We start from the raw sequence: 24518 nt of genomic DNA, 5'->3' as shown, positions 1-24518 counted from the left end.
TGTGGTGGCAGGGACCGATTTGCTGCCTCTTGCGTGCGTCTTTTACGATTTTTTTTTTTTTTTTTTTAATCCCCCGCCTTTAGAAGACGGAGCTATAATGTTTTTGCCTGTGTGTGTGTGTGTGTGTGTGTGTGTGTGTGTGTGTGTGTGTGTGTGTGTGTGTGTATCTTTCTATTATATCACATGAACGGTTTGAACTATCAACATGAAACCTCCAGGATATCAAAATATGGCCAAAACCTTCGACGAGTTCGAAAATGGACACTTGAGGTCAAGATCGAGGCCACCAAAATGACTGCCAAAGGTCAACTAGTTTTTATTGCCCACCTTTAGCACCATTGTATCTCATGAACAGCTTGAGCTATTAACATGAAACCTTCAGGGTGTCAAGATATGGTGTAAATCTTGGACTTCGCCAACAGTATATTCTGGCGGGCGATTAGCATTCGGCTCCCGAATCCTTTTCGTTCATTTTTATGTAAGGAATATGATGCTGTGTGAATTATCGAGCGTGTGCTGTAGTTTAATTGAGAGAGAGAGAGAGAGAGAGAGAGAGAGAGAGAGAGAGAGAGAGAGAGAGAGAGAGAGAGAGAGATTTCAAGTAACTGGAAGGGTGTTGCGTATTTGCCGCTGGAGGCAGACACAGTGGAGCTGGGAAGAGCTCTGAGCAGTGATCAGTATAATAACCGTGGTAGAAAGAAATAATGACTCGATTTTATGGCTTCTTTCTTTTTTGTTCCTAATGTAAATCATTTCAGTAATATTTGTCAATTTTTGCTATTCTCTGGATGATCACCCATTTATCTAACCCCATCCAAACCATCAGGACTAACAGTACAGAAATATTACAGGCGAGATTGTGGGCTGGAACGGTTCGTGCCTGCCTCCCTGGTGGACTCTATGAAGCGCAAGGAACTCCGCAAGCTGCTTTCACACTTCCTCAAGGTCAACAGCAGCCTCACCTCCTCCGGCCAGAAGCAGCTCCCGGCTCTACAGGCAAAGCTCCACTACCTCAAGATCATCTCCGAGCTCCCGTCTTACGGCGCTAAGTGCTTCTCCACAAACCTCAAAGTAAGTGGACACACACTACTCTCATCTTATATTTTTCGTCAGAGATTTTCTTAACTGCATATATATATATATATATATATATATATATATATATATATATATATATATATATATATATATATATATATATATGACACGTAGTGCACCTTATAAATCATGTCATAATAGAATGGAATAAGTTAAAATGCTTAAGGCGTAGCCTATATGATAGATGTGGACATAATTATTGCTGTGCATTTTCGTCGGGCCATGAAAAAATACTTTCAGAATATACTGAAAGTCTGTTAGTTTCCGTCTATTCCATCACCGGGTTTCGAAATTCAGCACGCAGCATCTCGTTCTCTATTGTCATGAAGCAAGTCGATATTTACTTTAGCAGCTACACAACAGATGCAGTGGAAGATGGAAGGAAAACTGGGATATAGATAACTTCCAACTGACCTGAATGTTAGGGCTGAATTTGCCGTATTATGTGAGTTAAGCTTTATTTCGTGTAATTGATTGAAAGAGGTTTATAAAGGATATAAAAAAATGAAAAAAAATAAGAAGCTCTGTACACCACGATAAAAACTTACGAACAATATACAGACTGTCTGACAGTCACGATATGTTTGATTTATGAAGCTTAATACAGTAAATATAAGCTTTACTTAAAACAGTTGAAGTTCCTTACCAATCAGCCCTTCTTCTTACTGATAGTCATTTACATTTTTCTTATTATTTCTGGGGTGGTAAATAAACGTTCCTTGTTAAATTTGTTTCCAAGTTATTTTTAGCTATGTTTCCCTGTGTCAGCTCGTTTGATTCGTCAGCGTAATGGCGGAAGGGACAATCCAAAACCTAACCTAACCTTGCTTAACTGTACCTAGTGATTCAACCTAACCTAACCTAACCAGCTTGGAATTCGGGAAACGAAATCCACCTTTTAGTACGTTAAGTACGATTCTTCCATGACCTCGGGAACAAACAACCGTAGGTGCACCTCCGGACAGAAATTCATGATACACGATAATCTGCCACTAGAGATCAGGTTAATCGCACACGTCTACCCTCCCTAACTCCCCCTCCTTACCCCCACCAAAACACTGATTTGTTGGGCGGATGGATCGGAGATATGAAGCCTCGCTCACTCTCACGTCTTGCCGCATGTAATGTTACTTTCATTTATCTTACTATTAGGTGTATTATCAAGTACATAGATCCGTCTTCAGTTCCATGAGAAGTGATTATATCGAAGTTTTAGCATATTTCAATACAATGACCTTAATGTATAGAGTCTGGTTTCCAAATAGTTATCAAACGTGTTCTCAGCGATAAACTAAAATCCAAGTAACAGTTAAAAGTTATATGGCCAGATAAGTTCCTCTCTTGCCTTGTCATCTGGACAGCCACATATGCACCCACCTATATATCCACCTACCCACTCAACCCATCCAACACAACCCACCGACCTCACCCCTGCCACCGACCCAGCCCATCGATCCCCTCTATCCACCCTGCTAATCCACGAATGCCACACACGAAGTTCACCCAACAATGCCACTCAACTCATTTACTCATTCACTTCTCCACCCTGAACCCATCCAGCCACCCAACCCAACCACACACTTAGATCATCCCGACCACACAGTCGTCTCAGCCACCCTGGCAACCAACGGTGCCCACTCACCCTAGCGACTCACTTTGCCCACACAGCCCAACAATCTATCTTGTCCACCGACCCCTACCACCCACCCTCTCCACTCACAAATTCCACCCACCCTTCCCACTCACGAGTTCCACCCACCCTGGTCACCCAACAATGCCATCCATCGCATCCATCCACACAACCCTCCCACCACTCCCAGAATACTCCCCACCCACCTCACTCTGCCCATCCACCCATCCTGTCCACCCACTCCTCCCACCGACCCACCCGCCCAACCTCCCTTCTTGCCTAATCCCATTCACTCATTTGAACCCAGCCCCATTCACTATTAGGTGGATTATCATGTACATTATACATGATAATCCACCTAATAGTAAGATAAATGAAAGTAACATTACATGCGGCAAGACGTGAGAGTGAGCGAAGCTTCATGTCTCCGATCCATCCGCCCAACAAATCAGTGCTTTGATGGGAGTAAGGAGGGGGAGTTAGGGGGGGCTAGGCCGGGGGGGGGGTAGACGTGTGCGATTAACCTGCCCTCTAGTGGCAGATTACCCTGTATCACGAATTTCTCTCCGGAGGTGTACGTCAGCAGGAACGTGGTGATAATAACAGGGGGGAAATTTTTCAGCAGAAGGTCATTACCACTCGCGAAATAGAAAAATACTGAAAACACACTGGAGAAGTGTGAAGTGAATTGGTAAGGTCTTTCTGTTGGTTGAGGTAAAGTGTACATTTAAAGTTTTGCTATAGCCTATAACATCGATGCTGTGTAAATTAATGTTGGTAATGATAGCCTTTTTTTTTTTTTTTTTTTTTTTTTTTTTACCATTCAGTACGAGCCCCAACACTCTGGGGAACACTGTCGTAGAAGGCCGAGAAGGGAAGGGTGCGTGAGAGCAAAGGGTTACATTGACACATATATGGTATAAAAGATATAGAAACAGTTATTACAAGCACAGTAATGAACAAAGAAATACAATGACATACATGGGACAAAGTAGTGTCTTCAACAAGAAAGAGTTCCCCATGTTAAAGTAGTTGCAACCGTTTTCTATTTTTGTCACAATAGAAAACCAGCCTTTTAAGGGGTAACGCCGTTACTTTTTCACATATTTACGTATGTGTGTCGTATATGTACATATATATTTTTTTCTTTTTACTTATTCTGACATCAGAATTTATGTGTTATGAATGTTTTTCCTGCTGTATCTATTCACCTTTTTTTTATTCTTCCTCATTTAGTGTCGTGTTCCCTTACCGTGTTTGAAACTGCAATCTGTACGATAGCCTTTGGATGCGTCAGTGTCTCGTTTCTCCCATGAACCTTTTCCTGCTTGGCCTTCAGCGACAACGATTCCCAGAGTGGGCCTGTACTAAATGGTAAAGAAATGTTCTAAATAGAGAAAATGTATTTCCGCAACATGCGAATGAAAGTCTTATTCCTTTTCCTAATTTCACTCAGTTAAGAGAACTTTTGTCCAAGGACCTAATGACGTATTAGGACCTTTTCATTAACATTCGTCATTTATCCACAGGACACAAATATGGAGACAGTGATCCTTGTCAGTCCCAGGTTCGGGATCAGCCAAATCACGGGCATAAGGAACAGTATGGTGAGTACTGTTAAAACGTGTTGTTTTAAATTAATTCTCTTAAACGTACGGTACTGGTATTTTGGAACGTATTTGCATCCCATAGCTTGATGTAAACACCTAGGTTGTATATTCACGATCCAGATTCAGGTATTTATATTAGAATATTTGTCACATTGCAAAAAGGGTCAGCAATTCACTTTCGTGGAAGAATTTGGCCACTGGTTGAACTCGTGAATAGCAAGACGATACATTGTATACATTTAACAGTGGGATACTAAATCTAGAAAGAAAAAGATCACCTCTTCTGAACCATTATAACAGAACCTTATTCGAGTTCTTCAGATAATTATGACAGTAGCTTGTGTAGAAGAGGCGAGGATGTGGTTTGTTTACATGTGACGTCATCAAGATGGCCGATTTGTGAGAGGCAGTGCATGTAAACATAAGGGTCAGGAGGTCTATTACAGCCCTTTGATTTACCTACAGACGTCTTTTTGTACACGAGCTTTAAGAGAAGAATTGTTTGCAGATATTTACGAGAATATGGGAGGTCATTTTAATATTTACAGTGAAACGTGGGAGAAAAATGAGGTGTGTATGTGAGGCGTCGATGAGTAAAGATGTGAGTAAGAAACTTAGCAAGGGTAGAGAGATCTGACTGGATAAGGTGAATGAATTGCAAGGAATGGGGAATGAAAGCGAAGATTACGAAGCAAATATAAATATACAGCAAAAGAACAGCAAGAGCAAATTAAAGATGGAGGAAGCAAAAAAATGAAATAGAATATGGATGGCAAGAGAGGGGACTGAATGAAGAAAGTCAAGAAGGGAAAAATCAGAGGAGGATGAGATAGAAGAGACAAATAGGGAGGGAGGATAGAGGAGAGAGAGAGAGAGAGAGAGAGAGAGAGAGAGAGAGAGAGAGAGAGTTAAAAAAAAAAAAAAGGCAGGGGAAAATTCGGTAAACAGATACGTGAGAGTTGGAGGATGGTAGGGAAGAAAGAGGGAGAGAAAAACTGGAGCGCTGTCACGTCTCGCTTCAAATAACTCAACCTCACCCTTACCACACCTTCATTCTGTTTCCTGCCTCTTTTTCTCCACACATTCTCCTTCCGTCTCTGGTCTCTCTTCCTTTCCGTCCTCTTGTTCACCCCCACACCCCCATTCTTTCCTCTTCTCTCTCCTGTATTTTTACGCGTCCCTCATGTTTCCTTATTCTCTCCTTGCCCTTCATTTTCATCTCCCTCTGTTCGCTCTTCTCTCGTCCTTTCCCGTTCTCTCACCTTCTTTTCGTTCCCTTCACTGCCAGGCCTCCCCCCCCATATTTCTCTCTATGTCTTATATCTATCTGTCTTTCTTCTATCCAAAACAGCGTACGACTGCAATGGCATGCTGTGCCATTATTTCGAAACAAATCGAGTTAGGCGTAAAACTTCGTGATCAAGAGAATTCCTGCCTTGTGATTTCCAGGCGATTTATCTGTTCATTGCAGTAATGTCATTGGCAAAATTCCCTTTCTGCATTTTTTATTAATCTTGTTGTGTCTTTAGCCTATTGAGCTGCTTGGCGAAATAGTTGGATCTTTAAGATTTCTTGCTACGATAAAGAGATATAAGTAAACAAAGAAAATGGGACGAATGCGGTTGAAATGTAACAACCCATCCATTATGACAGGTCTAAAAAAAAAAAAAAGGCAAATTTTGAGGGGATGCAAATAAATAAATAAATAATACATAATCGGGTGTTAACGAAGTAGTTTAGCGAAGGAGAGACTGCAAATTGGAAGGGCTAGATATAGTGCTCACTCACCCGTAGATTGCAAGACGTCTCCTCAGAGCTGAATACAGTCGTCTAGTGGTTACAGACATAACAAAAAACATACAAACGTCCTGGGAGTGAAGGAATTAAGAGCTCAGAAAGCCGACTTGGGGGGGGGGTGAGACTGGAGAAAGCATTAAGAAATTAATAGTAAGTAGTAGTAGTAAGAAAAAGATGATACATCTTGTAATTTTACATTTTTTGCCACCAAGCAATTTCTTGTCGACATTATGACAGCGCTCTTTTAGTGGATATGTTAATACAGCCTGTAAGATCACCCCCACCCTGTTCAATAAATTATCTCCAAAGACGATTAAAATCGTTTGGTGACTAATAACTGAATATTGAATACGTCATCGAACTGATATTGCTCAGGCAATGCATACTTCACTCAACGAGTATCTCGCAGTGATCATCAAATCTCCATTTAATTTTACTCAGTTTAGGAAGGTGTGTTCGAATTGGAAAGATCAGCCTTATTTAGCCATTAACTGCAAGAGATCTTTCCTTATTCCAATAATAAGTTTTTAGAGGTGATAAGAAAAAATTAACGTAGTTCATCTTCGGAATGAACACTTCCGCTCAAAGGTATCGAACATTTGAATATTTCATTTTATGTTTTAGACTTCAGTAGTGTACAATAAAAGAAATATTTTGCATTGACGATGCAGTGAAATAAGTTTTAAATGAAATTGTGAGACCATATGGTACGGTCAAGTGTAGATATTAAAAAAAAAAAAAAAATCCCCAAGAACACGATACAGGCCGTGAATGAATGGCAGTGGTGAATGAGACCCTGCCCAATGGTCTGAGTCCAACCTTAAGACCTCCTCCCCCCCTCCCAGCTTTTTTTTTTTTTTTTTTTTTTTTTTTTTTGATACCACAGCTTGTTTGCACCTACAGTTGAAATAGGAACGCGGATGTGTAAATCGACAGTATCATGTAGTTGTGTGGGACTTTGTTGTTGTGTGTTTTCTTTGTCATTCATGATCTTAATTTAGTTTTCATTCCTTTCTTACAGTTTTGAGTTACAGTTTCTCTACCATACATTAAAAGCACATTCATTAATTGTATCAGTAACATTACTGTAATTTGCAGAATACACAGTAGGTTGTGGTGGTGTAAATGAGGGATTTACATGTATATATTACCAGAGGTTTTTGTCATGGCCTCAGGCTCATGTGAATGTGAACCCGGTGGACTGCAGGCTGAATTTGCTCTCCTGTAATTCACCATCCTCTTTTGGGGAGGCAAGGAGTGATCTGAGGGACGTTTATATAACCAGGCTGCAGAGCTGATTCGTTACATCTTTGCCGTCACGGGAAAGTGTCACTTTCCGCAACACAAGTGATGGAGGTGAGTCTCGTCAAAATATCAATAACGAGAAAAAAATATCTGGGAAAATTAGACAAAAACTGAGGAATCAGCAGGCAATGAGAGATGATACGAATGATACTGAGACAGTACGTTGCGACGGCGGGGTGTTCTGAGGTAAACAGCCACCAAGAAAACTCAAGAACAAGCAGTTAGATAGGATGATGCAGAAGTATCGTAAGAAAATGTGATGTGATGAAGGTGGTGGAAAGTCAGATGTGGCCGGTATATATCTATCTGTCTATCTGTCTATCTATCTATCTATATATGTATATATATATATATATATATATATATATATATAAATATATATATATATATATATATCTCCTATCTATCCATCTATCTATCTATCTATCTATCTATCTATCTATATATATATATATATATAGATATATATATATATATATATATATATACACAAAGAGAAAGAGAGAGAGAGAGAGAGATTCTTCGTCTACGGCACGTCCCAGTTGTCACATAACTCTCCCCTACCATTCTCCTTATCCTCTCTCTCTCTCTCTCTCTCTCTCTCTCTCTCAGTTCATATCTTTCATCATTTTTGACCTTCTGCACTTTCCCCAGAAATTCAGTTTTTCAGTATATCCATATATTCCTTTTTCTCTCCCCCACTTGCTTCCTTTATCAGGTCCTTTAATTTTCCTCCTTACTGATTTGTACGTAATGTTAGGTAACTTTGCTGTTGTCTTTGTACAATAAGTTTACGTCTTCCATTTTTTTTCCATTAGGCTTCACATCAGAATGCAACTGAAACGTCTCTAAAAGGGTGTTGTGAAGGAGTAAGAATAAACATAATATACTTGCAAAATGTTCTTAATGTTATATGAGTTTTTTTTTTAGCCTATAGAGCTGTAACCTCACAATAAGTATTGATATGATGGATGACGATACAGAAGTGAACGGTTTGGTCTTACATTCTTCAACTGAGAGAGAGAGAGAGAGAGAGAGAGAGAGAGAGAGAGAGAGAGAGAGAGAGATTGCGTGTCAGTACGTGTGTGTGTGTGTGTGTTTGTGTGTGTGTGGAGTAATCGTAAGTTCTTGTAGCTAGCAGCTGTGTGTACACTAATTTTGTACCTTTGATAATGTTAAACTCAAGGGCCATTTATGAAAATGTTGAGAGCTCGTAGAGAGAGAGAGGAAATGAGATGAGAAAACGATGGAAAAATCAAAAGAAGAAGCAGGAAGAATGAAGGGATAATGTAAAGGAAGGCTGGCAGCATGAAAGATAGAGTGAATAACTGTGTAAAAAATGAGGAGGGGAAATAATATCCCAAATGAAATTGATCTACCCTGTACAGGGAAATTAAATTGTGAACACAAAGGGAACTGAATGAAGGAGAGAGAGAGAGAGAGAGAGAGAGAGAGAGAGAGAGAGAGAGAGAGAGAGAGAGAGAGAGAGAATTTATGGAAGGCGATATTAGGGAAGTGTGAGGTAAATAGGCAGATAAAGTCTGTTAAGAAGACTTTAATGGAGGGTAGTAAGAAATCGAAGTAGGAAGCGAGGCAGGCGGCAGAGAGGAAATGAGGAGAGGAGATAAGGAAAGAGAGAGAGGAAGGGAAAGGAGGAGGTAAGGGAAGGAGAGAGAGAGAGAGAGAGAGAGAGAGAGAGAGAGAGAAGAAGGTAGGGGATGTTGGAAGGAAGGAAGAGTGCCACAGTGCCAGGGAGGAGTAGGATGGAGGGAAGGAGGTAGGGGAATGATGATAGAAAAGGGGGAGGGAGGGTAAGGCTGGGGGAAGAGGTCATGGAGAGAGGGAGGAAGGGAGGAAAGAAGGAAGGGAGAGAGGGAGGGAAGGAGAGGAGGGGGGTAAGGGAAGGGTTGAGAGAGTGGAGGGGGTAAGGGAAGGAGGGAGGGAGAGTGGCCCAGCGCTAGTCAGAAGCAACCCACGTGTGCTAGACTACCTGCCTTCCTGCCCACTTGCTGTTGGCCTAATGTATTTCTTCTGTGTTCATTGTGCTTCTCTTGTTGTGACTTTACAGCATGATAGTGAACGGTGAACGGATAGTGAACAACAAGCTAGAACGAAATAATGAATGAATAGATGAACAAATACAGAACAGGCTGTAAATTATAAACAGTAATTGAACATAGAACAAACTTCGGTTATCTAGCATAAATGATAAATACATCAAAAGGGAAACAGTTAAAGACTGCAGAGCAGAAAATCCAGAAGAGGAGAGCAAGTAAGTTAAATGTTTCCCAGGATGAACAAGACCCAGCCTCAAAAAAATTTATTCTTGTTTTTCAGGATGTTGAAGGGTCATATATAATCACATCGTTAATTATGCATGAAATATCCGTCCCTGTTGACAGTTACTTAGGGCTGTAACCTTTATTTATTGAAAAGTTTTATTATTATTATTATTATTATTATTATTATTATTATTATTATTTGACCCATTTCACGGGACACAATGATGATAATTTTCCTGCTTTTAGGATTTCCATTCCTTTCTCATTTCTCGACTCTGCCCACCCCATTTACTGTATACAGTAGGTGAGAAATACTGTTACTTGCCGGTAATAGTAGTAGTAGTAATAGCAGTAGTAGTACTTGATAGTTTTAGTAGCTGCCATGACGACGATGATGATGATGATGATAATGATAATACGGTATAACTTAGTTCTTTGGCCTTAACTTGGTCCAGATTTTCGTCGTTTTCTAGCTTATTACACCTAGTTCAGTAGCAGAAAAGGACATTACTATGGCTCTACATCCTTCGCATAGTGCTTCTTCCTGACTAGCATCATATATTAATGTTAATCCTTGGCTATTACTCTACATTCAAGGTGGAGAGATGGTAGTTTTAGTCCAAGTTAAAGTGAAAGGAGTATAGTCGTGTTTCCTGTACGATGATTTACAATAGTGTTGGTACTGGCAATCTTATAAAAGAGTGAATAGTAATAGTTGTTTGTAGTACAGATAACACGATGATAGTGGTAGTTGTGGTTATGTTGGAATGATAATGTTGGTAGTTGTGGTGTCAATGATGAAATGAGGCGGGTGGTTGTGGCTATGTTGGTATGATAATGTTGGCTGCTTTCGTTATCTTGGAATGGAAGTAAAACTGTGGTTAGGTTATAGTGTTAAGCCGATATTTTAAGTTGTGGTTATGGTGATGGAATAATGTTGCTAGTTGTGGGTGTGGTGACGGGACAGTGTTGGTAGTTGTGATTGTGGTGATGGGATAATGTTGGTAGTTGTGCTTATGATACTAAAACAGTTGGTAGATGTGCTCATGGTATCAAAATGTTGGTAGTTGTAATATTGATGATTTTGGTTACGGTGGTAGGAAAATACTGGTAATTGCTGTGTATCATGCTGAGGAAAAATCTTGGTACTCGTGCGTTTGGTAGTTGTGGCTATATTGGTACGAAAATGTTGGTAGCTGATGATGGTAGGACAATGCTGGTAGCTGATGATGGCAGAATAATGTTGGTAGTTGATGATGGTAGGATAATTGTGGCAGCAGATGATGGTAGGATATAATCGGTAGCTACTATGGTGGTGGTAGTAGAGGGGGGTGGGAGGGTCGGTATTCATTAAGCTGGAGTGCACTTAATACTGCTTCCTTATTATAAGCCGACGTGATGACCTTGTTTTAATAATTGGATGGACAGCTGAAAGGTAGAGTTTTCTTTTTTCACTTTTGTCGTTGTTACTCTCTCTCTCTCTCTCTCTCTCTCTCTCTCTCTCTCTCTCTCTCTCTGTTCTTTCTTTTAATTTTTTTTAATTATTTATTTTTTTTTATCCTCTGCGATCTCTTCATTTCTTTTCTCTCCCTCCTCTGTCCACTCTCTCTCCCTTGTTTCCACTCTTCTTTTTCCTCTTCTTCTCCTTCTCCTCTTTCTTTCCACTCTTCTTTTTCCTCCTCTCCTTCTCCTCCTTCTCCTCTCTCTTTTCATTCCCATTCTTCCTCTCTCCCCAGTTCTTTAATTTTTGTATTTCTTCCTCTTCTTTTCCCCTCTTTTTCTTCCATTTCTAACTCTTATTTTCTTTCCTCTGTCCCATTTCCCCGCTTATTTCCTTTCTTTTCTTCATTTCTCCTCTCTACTCTTTCCTTTCTTTCATCCCTTTTTTTCTGTTTTCCTTTCACTTCTCCTTCCCTCTCCTCTCCTCCCTTCCCCTCCCCTCCCCTCCCCTCCCCTCCCCTCGTCTTCCTCCCATCCCTTCACCCCTGTCTGTTCCAAATCCGTCTCAGAAGCTATATATTCTTTCCCTTCCCGCCACACCCCTCCCTGTTGCTCTTCCTGTTTCCCGTTTTCCTCGTCCCTCTCCCCCTCTTCTTCTTCCTTTGAATCCTCTTTTTTCCTCCTATCCTATTCTTCCTCCCCCCTTTGTCCTCTTTTGCATATTTCATCTCTTTCTTTTCCTCCTCTTCCTCTATTCCTTTCCACATCTTTTCCTCTCGTTTTTTTTTTTCCTGTGTTTGCATCTCGCATCATCATATATATATATATATATATATATATATATATATATATATATATATATATATATATATATATATATATATATATATATATATATATATACATATACTTCACTCTCATCTTAAATGTCGGGACCAACTGCTTAGCCTGGACTCCTACGCTCCTCATGGGGCAATGTAGGATTGGATGATGGATGGATGGATGGATATATATATATATATATATATATATATATATATATATATATATATATGTATGTATATATATATATTTCACTGTCTTTTCTTTTCCTGTTTTTTCCTCTTCTTTTCCACCTCTTAATTTTTCTCTCTTCCTGTTCTTCCATCTGTCACATCTTCCTCATCGTGTTTTTCTTACTTATTTCACTTTCTTTTCATCTTTATTTTCCCACTATCCCTGTTCCTTCTGTTCCTTCATCTTCAGCATTTTAGTCTTTTCTCTCCTCTCTCCCCTTCACCCCTCACCATCATACCCTCCTCCTACGTTTTAATCTTGCCTCCCCCTCCACACATTCTAAGTTAATCTCTCCTTTCCTCCCCCTCTGTTCCTGCCTCATTGTGCTCCCCTTTCTCCGCTCCCTTTTCTAATCCCGTCTTTCCTCTGCTGTCCTTCTCCTGCTCTTCTCTTTCCTTTCTCCTCCTCCTCATCCTCATCCTCGCATATTTCATTCTTCTTCGCTTCCCCCTTTCCTCCCCACTTCTTTTTGTCTCCCCTCACTTTCCGCACTTCTCTGTTTCTCATTCCTCCTCACTTCTTCCTTTCCCCTGGTATCATATCTCTTTCCTTTCCTCCCCTCTCTTCCTCTCCTTCATCCCCCTTCTCCCTTCCTGACATCTCCTTTCTTCCCATATCACCCCCTCTGTCTCTTCCCCTTTCTCTCACTCTTCCCTTCTTTTTCCCCTTTCTTTTCCCCTCTCTTCCCATCCTTCTTTCCATATCCTCTCAGTCTAATTTCATTTCTTACTCATTCTGCCCCTTTCCTCCACTTTTCTCCCTGTTTCCTCTTTTTCCACTTTCATTCTCTCCCAGTAATCGCCCCCCCCCTCCTGCTTTCCCCTTCCTTCACTCTCTCCCCTTGCCCTTTCTACCCTTTCTGCATACTTCCCCCTTTTTCCTCTCCTCCCCATTTCTTTCGTAACTCATCCTGCCTCTTCCTTCCTTCCCCCTTCCCATTCTTCCCCTTTCCCCTTCCCATTCTTCCCCTTTCCCCTTCCCATTCTTCCCCTTTCCCCTTCCCTCCCCATTCTTCCCTTTTCCTTCCCTCCCCATTCTTCCCCTTTCCTCCCTTCCATATTCTTCCCCTTTCCTCCCCTCCGCATTCTTCCCTTTTGTTTCCCTCCCCATTCTTCCCCCATCCTCCTTCTTCTTCCCCCTTTCATCTGTGCCTCTCAACCCCTGTGTGGGATCATGGGAGATTTAGGAAGGAAAATACTGTCCTTTCTTATTTTCTGTCCCTCCCCTTCCATCACGTTTCTTTCTTTTTCTTTTTTTTTTTACAGTTTTTCATCATCCTTCTAATTGTTTTATCTGTTATTTTATTTTAGTTTCTTTTTCTTCTTCTTCTGTCACATGCACTTTGTCTCATTTTTAGCACACACATACACACACACACACACACACACACACACACACACACACACACACACACACACACACACACACACACACACACACACACACGAGAGAGAGAGAGAGAGAGAGAGAGAGAGAGAGAGAGAGAGAGAGAGAGAGAGAGAGAGAGAGAGAGAGAGAGAGAGAGAGAGAGAGACGGGCAGCCAGACAGACATACACACAGGGAGAAAAAGGGGGCAAGCAAGAAAGAAGTGGGAAAGACGTGGTAAAAAAAAAAAAAAAAAAAGGTGTGTAGAGGAGGGGAGGGTTGGCCGTATTAAAATAGATTTATCAGTAGACCAGGTGGGTACGGGAGGGTGGGGAGGAAAGCACACCCACACCTATACACACACACTCACCACATACACACCACATACATACACATACGCGCACCACATACACACACGCACGTCCATATACATTCATGCACATACATACACGCCTCATGTATACCACACATAAGCCACATACACATACAATTATGCTACATACATACGCAAACCGTATCTACACCACATGCACACATATCAGCCTACACATATATGTTCTGTGCCACGTACGCTGGCTACATAAGTACGTACACATGGCACATACACACACGCACCACATGCACATAAACGTACACCACATAAACACATACCATATACTCCAACACACATATCGCAGATGCACACACACACACACACACACACACACACACACACACACACACACACACGAGATGCTTACACTTAAAACGTCATAATATTTTCCTCGTTTTCCATAAATACCGGAACATTGCGGTACAACAAACAAAAATAAATCTCGTGTACTTACCACAGGCGCTGAAAGTGGGCGATTTTTATTTTTCTCTAGTCTTTTTTATTCTATTTTTCCTTATTGAGATGCAGAAAAACTAAATGAAGGAGCGTGATGAAAATATTTAAGGATGTACAGGATATTGGTCCAGAACTCCAGGGATATAAGAAAGATGCACCGTAACGAGCTAAATATCAATATCATTCTCATGTGAAGAGGGTGCAAGCTCTATTGGATTCTCCACTACCAACAATAAATACCCCTTTACCTTACACACCTGTCTCTCACACTCACTTTTCATTCAGACTTCCTTTTCCCACCCGTCTGACCATCACTTGCTTTAAATCATACCTTTCATTCATATGCCTTCACCCACCTATCTCCTTATTTATTCCATATATCCATCTGCTGTAACTCACTCACTACTTGATTCACCTGTTCATCCGTCTACCGTCACCCACCTAACCTCTCATTCGCTTCGGCCATTGATTTATCTCTTCACACCAAGATCTAAAGACCCACCACTCACTGTCCCTGCTTTCTCCCACTCACTACTCACTATACTGTATACTCGTTTCCCTACCCATCCACTCCCTCTCACCCATCCACATCCCTTATCCTGCTATCATTCCCCATCTACCGCCTGCCTCACCCACACTCACTAACTCCCATTCCCCCACACACCTCCCACTCCGGCGCATCCACAGTTAACTTGGGTGGTGGTAATGTGGCCACCCTGGAGACGTTATATCCAGGGAAGTACTCCGCTGGGAGGCTGTTAGCGCTGGACTAACCTATGAGAGAGGGCGGGGAGATGAGATGGAGAGGGAAATGGGATGGATGGTGGAAGAAGAGGAAAAGAGAAGAGTGTGGATGGAGGGATAGGAAGTAAGAAGGGAACTGGTGAAAATTTGTTGAGGGAGAGGGAGGAGAGAGAATAAGGGAGGGGGAAGGGATAGGAAGAAAGGTGAATATTCATGATGAGATGACAGAAGCGAAGGTTAGAGCATAAAAGGAGAGCAGAGGAGGGAACGGCATAATGATGGATGGCGGGGAATAGAGAAAGTATGGGAGAGTTGAACTGGAGAATTAAATGAAAATGAGATGAGATGGTTTGACAGAGAGGGGAGTTTATGCCAGATACAGAAAAAAAAAAATGGAAGGAGTGTGTTAGTGGTGTTAAGGAGAGGATGGTGGACTGAACTGTAATGTAAATATAGTGGGGGGCTATGGCTGTAGGGCTCTGGTGGGGTTAATGGGGGTGGGAAGTACTGAGCACTGGAAAGAAAGTGGAGGGTGGATGTGGATAAAGTGCTTAGGGCAGTGAGAAGTGGTGGCTTTAGAGTGGCGAAGAGAATGGATAAAATAGGACATGAGTAAAAGTATGGCAAAGAATTTATCCTTGGCTTCTCATATTCCACTTAAAAAAAAAAATACATTTACAGAACAGTAGAACCAAAAGAAAAAATGTAATCAGTCACAGAAGTGATCACAATTGCAGACCGTTCATCTTGATAACTTGTTATAAAAATTGCTGTCTGATATGGCTTATGTGTCCGACACTATACTCGGTTCCACGGAATCTGACGCACTGATTTTGCCAGCCGAGAACAGGTGGATCTGGTAACACTGCGCGACGTACTGGGGCGGTGATTGGTGGATTTCCTTTGTGTTTGAACGTGCTCCACAGTGGCTTTGTGTTTCAACCAAGGCCTCATTGATTTGTTAGATACCGGATTATACAGATACCAATTAAAGCAATGATATCTTTAATGATAAATATGTGCCCTTTAAATTACTAGAGATAAACCTGAACGACAATGATAACAAGAAGTAAGTAAAGTCGCGACCGGACGCATGCGGACAAGTCAGCGACTATGGCGGGAATTCGGATGGTCATAGTAAGGTGGACCCGAGGTCCTGTGAAGGCACGAATGTTTTTCCCACCACTGCTACACAGTGTCACAGTCTACAGTCTTCACCATGCCCTTCATTACTTCATCTACTAATATACAACCTTACTCTAGATATACTTTGCTTAGCTTCTAATAATTATGATTTGTGTAAGCACACACACACACACACACACACACACACACACACACACACACCTCACTGGGGCCAATACATGCTATTCCATTCTCAATACATATAGTGTACATACATATTTTCATTACCTTCATAGGTAACAGTACCTTTAAAATCTGTATTTGTTTGTATTCATAGTCAGATTCAGTAGAATTACTTCTTACATGAATAAGTTTGGTGTTTGATTTTCCCCGCATTTTCGTATCATAAGAGACAGACATACAGACATACAGACGGACACCCTATCCCTGGTCACAATGCATCCTCAAGCATGTATCTCTGCCCCCTCGACAAAGAGCCGGGATAGTAATGGATTAGATCATTATAGAATGAACCGAATTTTTGTTAATGGTGGAAGAAAGGAAAGTAAGATAAAAGCAACCTCCATGAGAAAATAATAGTTGAAATATGCTGCTATAATAAAACCGCGTGCAGTATAAACGAAATCAAACATAATGAAATGAATTTAAATCAGTCGCTGACTTGTCCGCATGCGTCCGGTCGCGACTTTACTTACTTCTTGTTATCATTGTCATTCAGGTTTATCTCTAGTAATTTAAAAGGCACATATTTATCATTAAAGATATCATTGCTTTAATTGGTATCTGTATAATCCGGTATCTAACAAATCAATGAGGCCTTGGTTGAAACACAAAGTCACTGTGGAGCACGTTCAAACACAAAGGAAATCCACCAATCACCGCCCCAGTACGTCGCGCAGTGTTACCAGATCCACCTGTTCTCGGCTGGCAAAATCAGTGCGTCAGACTCCGTGGAACCGAGTATAGGCGTAGACATGGTAGTCCTTACCCTAGAGCTCATCAGTGTTCGTATATGCCTTAAACCTTCCCAAGTCACCACTTTGTCTCAACTACCCGGCGTCTAACTGCACACTTGTTCTCACTTGCTGGGAATGTGGGTTGATTGCTTGCAAGGGTACTGAAAATTGCGTTTGATCGATGTTGTCACGAAGGCAACCCCTTAGGTGACATCAGTCTAACTAATAAACTACATAACTGTGCGCCATGCCGCCCACATTTCACTGACGAAGCAGTGGCAGAAGCATCGCCAAAATACTGCTTCCGAGGGCATCAATCTGGACCAAACTTAGAATGCCATTTATTGGACCAACAATGGTTGCATTTGAAAAGTTTCATTGTTAGACAAAGTTCGGATTTTGTTACTTACATACATACATCCGTATATGCGTACATATATACTTGCATGCATACATACTTGCATACTTACATACATGTATACGTACATACCGACAAACTCATCGTCGATAGTATGTTTGATGTGGTGAAACACAATGGAAGATTAAAGCCAGAAAGTTATCAGAGCGTCCACTGTGTGTGCATCAGCCTGAACACAACAGTTTATGCCTCGCCGATCACCCGATGCACCCACCAGTTTTTTTTTTTTTTTTTTTTCAACTTAGTTTTATTCACTTAATGGAATATTTCCATTTTTACGTTTTCTTTAATGCATATCTTTTTTTTTTTTTTTAACATCGGCAGGGAAAGTCCAGGATTGAACGTATATAGTTTTGCTATTGCCTGGTGATTTTATTGTTACATTAAATGGTTTAAACTATCTGTTTACTTCTAAAGAATGTTTTTTTTTTTTCTTTTAGCTTTGCCAATGCCAGATTATTTTCTTTTTTCTTTTTTTTTTTTATTTCCAGTGAAGGAATGCACACTCTCTTTAAACTTTGATTTCATTTTGGTGTTTATGCTGACAGTTCAATGATCAGCTTCTCCAGTTATGTTGCCATCTTATAAGTTGATGTTATACGTTGGTATAAGCACTGGTTGTGGTTGTCTCCCAGAAGTAATGGCAGGGATGCTGGAAACCGTCTGCTTTCCTAAAGACGTTGACATAAAACCTGTAAGGTGTACGTGCGCACTTTACGTGTACTGAAAAACTGGGCACGTGCTGTCGTCAGGTGCTGTACATTATGCACAGGTTGATATACAACAGGTTTTAGGATAGTCTTCCTTTCGCCACACGTAAATCAGAAAACCTTTCTCCATCTGCCTTTTTTTTGGGGGGGGGGGGGGGCGGGGAGGGGAATCCGGGCTTCAGAGTAAAGCTGGCGGCGTAATGAATATAAATTGTTCTTTTTTGAGGGGGGGGGACCAGGGTTAGTTTGTTAGCTACAAAGGATTTAACACTATGGTGCATGACATTGCAGTGTGTGTATATGTGTGTGTGTGTGTGTGTGTGTGTGTGTGTGTGTGTGTGTGTGATTTTTTTTTTTTTTGCAAATTTTACTAAATTTAAGTAGTACCACAATTTATCCTTTTGCTACCGAAAGCTCTGAAATTTTATCATACAGTCCATAATGCAAAATTTCAAAATTAATTCAAAAATTGATGGAGATATATATTCAGAAACACAGTGAATCATCTTTGACTGACAGCTATTATATGCTGCATCACTGTGGCAGGTAATGATTAGCCGTAAATTTGAGAAAGCACGCAAAATAACACACAGGTTGTCATTCGTGTTATCGCTGAGATCAATGCTAACTCAGAATCGTCTACTATCAAGTAGAATAGGATACTAGAGCTGTCCCGACTATGACAGGGGTAATGGTTCTAGTAATCGCACTCATGATACGATGACACTCTCAGCCAAATAAAGATAACGTAATCAGCTGGAAATAAATGTAAGATGAGACACAATCATGAGAGGGTAAACTGGAGCCACATACCTAGTGTACTTATGTTTGTGATTGCCCTTGTACTCTATTCATACCTCTGTTAAAGCTCAAATTTATCTGGGTATTTACTATTTTCCCGTACAGAGCAAAAGTGCATGAAGTTTTTACAAAAGTGTACCCAAAAATAACACCAAAGAGGACGGATATGGGATCAAAGAAAATGGTAGCGCGAGGGCAACTAAAAATTATTTCATTTTTTTTTTCTGCCTAAGAGAGTAATTAAAATCAATTCACACTTAAAATGTAAATATTGTTTTCCCTGGGATGACTTATCAGATAATCACATCGGTACTGTAGATTACGCGCGCGCGCGTGTGTGTGTGTGTGTGTGTGTGTGTGTTAGTATTAGCCTAGCAAAATTTGTTTTATATCGCTTTTCCTTTTACCCAGCTTATTCCTTAGTTTCTGTGCCCTACCCCACCCTTCCTTTTTTTTATTATTACCGAATTTAATTTCTCTATCTTTGTTCAGTTTTGGCATTAATATCTATCTGTAATTCGTTTTGTCTGTTTCTCTTTGCTACGATACTCGCTCTAATTTCTTCATCCCTTTTACAGCCCGAAGCCTTGTGTGACATAGAGCAGGTGACGGGGGTGAGGGTGAGCAGGGAGGATGAGCTGTCTTACCGCGTGGAGCTGTCTCTCAAGGATCCAGATAAAGAGGTGAGTACAGTGCCTCTCTCTCTCTCTCTCTCTCTCTTGCCCTGATGATCCATATATATTTTGCTGTATTGCTTTTTATCTGATGGAGAGCTCATCGAAGGACCCTAAAAAGAAGACATTATTTTGTATCCACGTGTACAGTCCCGGTCAATAATCCCTTTACACGTTCGAGGTTCCGAAATAATAGAATCCATACTGACTTAATATATCCAATGAATTTGCCAAGATCTCACTAAGTTTTAAATATTTGGAACAGTGTAAAGGAACTATTGACCCTGTACTGTGCCTACGTGTTTCCTTTTCATATGTACTTGGTGTGTTTGTACCCGCAAGGTGAGTACTATGTATGCATTGTGAGTTTGTGCCAGTTTCTTTTATTATTATTATTATTATTATTATTATTATTATTATTATTATCTGTCTTTGATGAGGGGATATTGCGTATTTTGTGTCTTGTAATATTTTCGTGCCAATATACAATACAGGAAGTTGTAAATGTTCCATTTTTTTTTTTTTCATGCCGCAGTGTCTGAAGTTCTGGACACGCTTCGTTATTTTTCAGTCTAAACAGTTTATTCATACTTATTTCCTTACACTCGCTGTTACTGAGAATATTGGGAGGCAGGTAGGCTTGTATAGGCGTGTGGAGCCCTGTCTTTACTTTTTATTTAATCGATATAATTCGTTTAATAAGATGACGAACTTTATTTTGCTACTCTCGGACAACTTTATTCAGCCTGGGAGAGACGTACGATAATGCATGGGTGAGATATTGCATTCATTAACCGCTACAGTACCACTCCAAAGTTGAAGAAATTTGTCTAGAGGTAGCAAGATTGAGAAATACGTTATTGTAGTGAAGAGGCTAGGGAGGGAATCGTGTGAGTGGCTATAGGAGTATGAGAAAGACGTTATCGTAGTGAAGAGTCTAAGGAGGGAATGGTGTGAGTGGCTGCAGGAGTATCTAGTCATGAATATTGCACGTAACCCCGTCAGCGGCTGAGGCTCACTTGGGCGTAATATTCAACAGGGGGAACATTGTCTGAAACTATCTCCAGTAACTAGTTCAGTCTCATTCCTCACATATCATACCCCCCCACCCTCCCTTTCTCTCTCTCTCTCTCTCTCTCTCTCTCTCTCTCTCTCTTGTACCTAAGTGAAGAAGTTGTATAACAGTGGAAGTAGTGGAAGAGGAATTGGAGAGAGAGAGAGAGAGAGAGAGAGAGAGAGAGAGAGAGAGAGAGAGGGGGGGGGAGGAGAGGGGAGGGGGGCGAGACAACTTGTCTCTCCACTCTCCTCCTTGCTTTTCTTCTATTCCATTACTTGTTCCCTCTCTTCCCGTCATTTCTCTTCCCCCATCCCACCCTTTTCTCCCATCATTTCAGCTCCTTCTGTTTATAAATTGTTTTGCCTGTTTGTATCAGTAGTTGTTTTCAGTTCTAATTTTTATTCTCCTCATTTTCTTTTCCTCACATTTCTTCCATCTAGCTACCTCCTTCTTTATTCACGTCCTCTTCTCCTACTTTTCATTCCATTTTACAACCCTGCCTACCTTATCTTCTCGCATCCTATTCACTTCCTTTCCTTTCTTTTCTTTGGCGTACATCTATTCACTTACATTTATCACTCCTCAGATTTCTTTTGCCCACCTTCCTTTCCTCTTTTTCGGCCCTAACCAATTTTATCACTCTTCACCTTACCTTTATCTACCCTCCCATCCCTTCAGGTATGTTCATCTCTCCCCCTCTATGTTCCCCTTATCTTTCTTTTCCATCATCTACTCATGTCTGTCTTCATCTGTACCTTCCATTCGCTTACTTGTTTTCTTCCTCATATAACCATATATTTTAACAACTGACCCCTCAATCTTCCCATCACTCTTCCTCCTCATTTTTCTTCGTGTCTCCTCATTCTTCTTTCCTCACTCTTCCGGGATTTATAATAAGTGTGCAGTGATCACGAAATGTGCAGTGATCAATCTGATTTGTGGAGTGATCAAGATGATTATGTTTAGTGATGAAATTAATTATGTGCAGTCAATAATACTTGTTTGGGTTAATGGGTTTGTTAATACAACCTGCTCAAAGTTTCTAAAGAAGTCTCAAATTACTTACGAATGATAACACTAAGTTTTGTTTTATTTTTAAGCTTTTTTAGTTTGTAAAATAAAAAAGCTTTTCTAAGTTTCCTTTTTTATTTCATATTATTCTGGGTATTTTGGCAAACCGGAAATATTAACTGATATATATATATATATATATATATATATCTATATATATATATATATATATATATATATATATATATATATATATATATATATATATATATATATATACGTTGTTGGAAGGACACAAGTCAAGAGTGAGAGCAGTGGAAATGAGTTAATTAAGAGGAGCCTGTGGAGTCACATGGAGAGACAGGCTGACGAATGAGGATATAAAGGAGCGTTGTGGTGTGGATGTGGATGTGATAGGAAGCGTTATGAGGAACACACTGAGGTGGTTTGGCCATGTGGAGAGAATGGAGGGTGAAAGACTGACGAAGAGAGTTTATGTGAGTGAGGTGGAGGGGGGAAGAGGGAGGGGGAGGCCGAGGATGAGATGGAGGGATGGGGTGGAAAGGTATATGAGAGAGGGGTGTGTGAGTTGGGAGCAGGGCAGTGAAATGGCGGGAGACAGGAAGACTTGGAGGCGATTTGTTTGTGGCCACCCCAAACGGGATTGAGGCGTCTGGCAATAGATAGATAGATAGATATACAGTATATATATATATATATATATATATATATATATAATATATATATATATACTGTATATATATATATATAATGGATAATGAAATTTTGCCTTAGATGTGCAGTAATCACTTTTCCTTATTTCATGCCCTGCATTCTTCCTTATATATACCCTTCCGTCTTCCCCTCCTCTCCAATTACACGTCCCTGCTTCCAGCCATCATCGTCTCTACTACTCCATTTCCCCTAGTCCACTTTCTCAAACACTTCCATTTGCGCTTATAGTTAATTAATATTTGCATCATCAAGCTAAGCAAATGGAAAAAGAGATAAATGGGTGAGGCACCATTCACCTTGACTGTTTTATAGACTGTCGGATACGATTGTGAAGCTACAGAACGTGGTGAATGTTTTTGGCGTATCCGATAGAGCCAGGATTCCGGAGGCTTGAATGATGAGTGAATGGAAGCGTGGCCCATTGGATTGGGCAATTTTGGGCTGTCTGGACATTGCTACTCCTCACCCTGCCCTTTGGGTGGGAAAGGAAGTCCGGATGATGATGATGATGATGATGATTACTCTTTATTTTTATTCTTTGCTTACCATTTATTAAGACCCCCAACATTGGGAATGATATCACCGAAAGTCAAGCATCAATTTATTATTATTATTATTGCGTTAATACGAGTTAGCCTCGGATATGTAAGAGAAAATGTAGGTGTATGTGAAAGAAAACGGTACATTGTAAGGTAAACTAGCAGAACCTTCAGGACGTTCCGATTTTTATATTTAGTAATTTACCCAGTGTCAGATCTGTTCTCTGGATATGGTGATGGTTTTATTTAGGTGCAGAAATACTTAACAAACAAAATCTACGTGAGCTTTCAAGAGAGAGCGTCGCCCTTAGCCCAACCACTCTAGCACTCATTCCTCCCCTCGCCCTCCTCAATTTGCTTCCTGCACTCACTCCCCTTCCATCACCAACCCCATTCGCTTCACTCGTCTATTTCCCTTCCTCACCCCTTCTCATCTACACCTTATCTGCGCCAGTCGTCTTCCTCCTTACGTGTCCTTCACCACGTGTTTTCATTTCAGCCTCTCTTCTTCCTGTATTGTGAAGTTTATCTAGATTTTGAGCTTTTGTCTTCCTCAGTGTCTTCCTCAGTTACAGTGCAGTAAAGATCTTAAATCCGGTGGTTTATTTTCTTAGTTAATTTTTGATACTTCCAGATGATCTTATTACACGCTGTGGTAGTTAGATTAATTTTCATTGGCCCCTTCGTAGTAAGAGGTCCTCTCAAAGTTAAGTAAAATCGTCTGATGATAGTCTTAATACAGTAAATAATACATCAGAGTGAAGGGATTATTATCCCCCACTTGCATTAACTCCGACACATTTACTCTTACTGTCTCACATAGGATGTGTTGGGATGGAGAGGGAATCCGATGATTTTCTTTCTTTTCCTAAAGACATAGAATAGATACCATTATCATGGCCTGCTCTGTAATTAACGGCCTTGAAAGGACTATTTGGTCTGCTGGCTGTTGCTCATTACTTTCCTTCATACACAGCCTTCATCTTCTTTCATCTTCTCTCTCGCGCCTCACATTCATTATCACCCCTTCCCCTTGTGCTCCTCACCCTTCCCTTCCCTTATTTCTTCTCATTCCCTCACCGTCCATCTTAACTTCCTTTCCTCCGAGTCACCTTCCCCTTCCCTTTGCTTTCCCTTCTTCCTCACCTTTCCTCCCCCTCCCCCCCTCTCCACTGTCTTTTCATCTTCCCGCCATACCCTCAGTGTCACCATTTTCCTCTTCTCATCCTTTCCCTCATTCCCCTCCTTAAATTTACGTCGACTTCTCTTTCCTTTCATCATCCTCTTTCCATCACGATCCCTTTCACTCATCTT

The 24518-nt window shown here is 40.7% G+C and overlaps 1 protein-coding gene across 2 annotated transcripts in view; it reads left to right on the top strand.

Annotated features, from left to right (window-relative positions):
• The window catches only part of LOC145414265 (uncharacterized), a 356239-nt gene that overhangs the window by 95426 nt on the left and 236295 nt on the right, over window positions 1-24518 (top strand). For both annotated transcript variants that reach the window (XM_080283866.1, XM_080283865.1), the window contains exons 9-11: window positions 852-1071; window positions 4258-4335; window positions 19767-19871. In XM_080283866.1, coding sequence (XP_080139992.1) covers window positions 852-1071; window positions 4258-4335; window positions 19767-19871 — 403 coding nt within the window. The remainder of the gene's footprint in view (window positions 1-851; window positions 1072-4257; window positions 4336-19766; window positions 19872-24518) is intronic.

Source organism: Coenobita brevimanus, chromosome 98 (assembly GCF_032717465.1).
Source record: "Coenobita brevimanus isolate Jiangsu-jjx chromosome 98, ASM3271746v2, whole genome shotgun sequence".
In the NCBI taxonomy this organism is placed as follows: Eukaryota; Metazoa; Arthropoda; class Malacostraca; order Decapoda; family Coenobitidae; genus Coenobita; species Coenobita brevimanus.
This window is presented reverse-complemented; position numbering and strand designations above follow the sequence as displayed.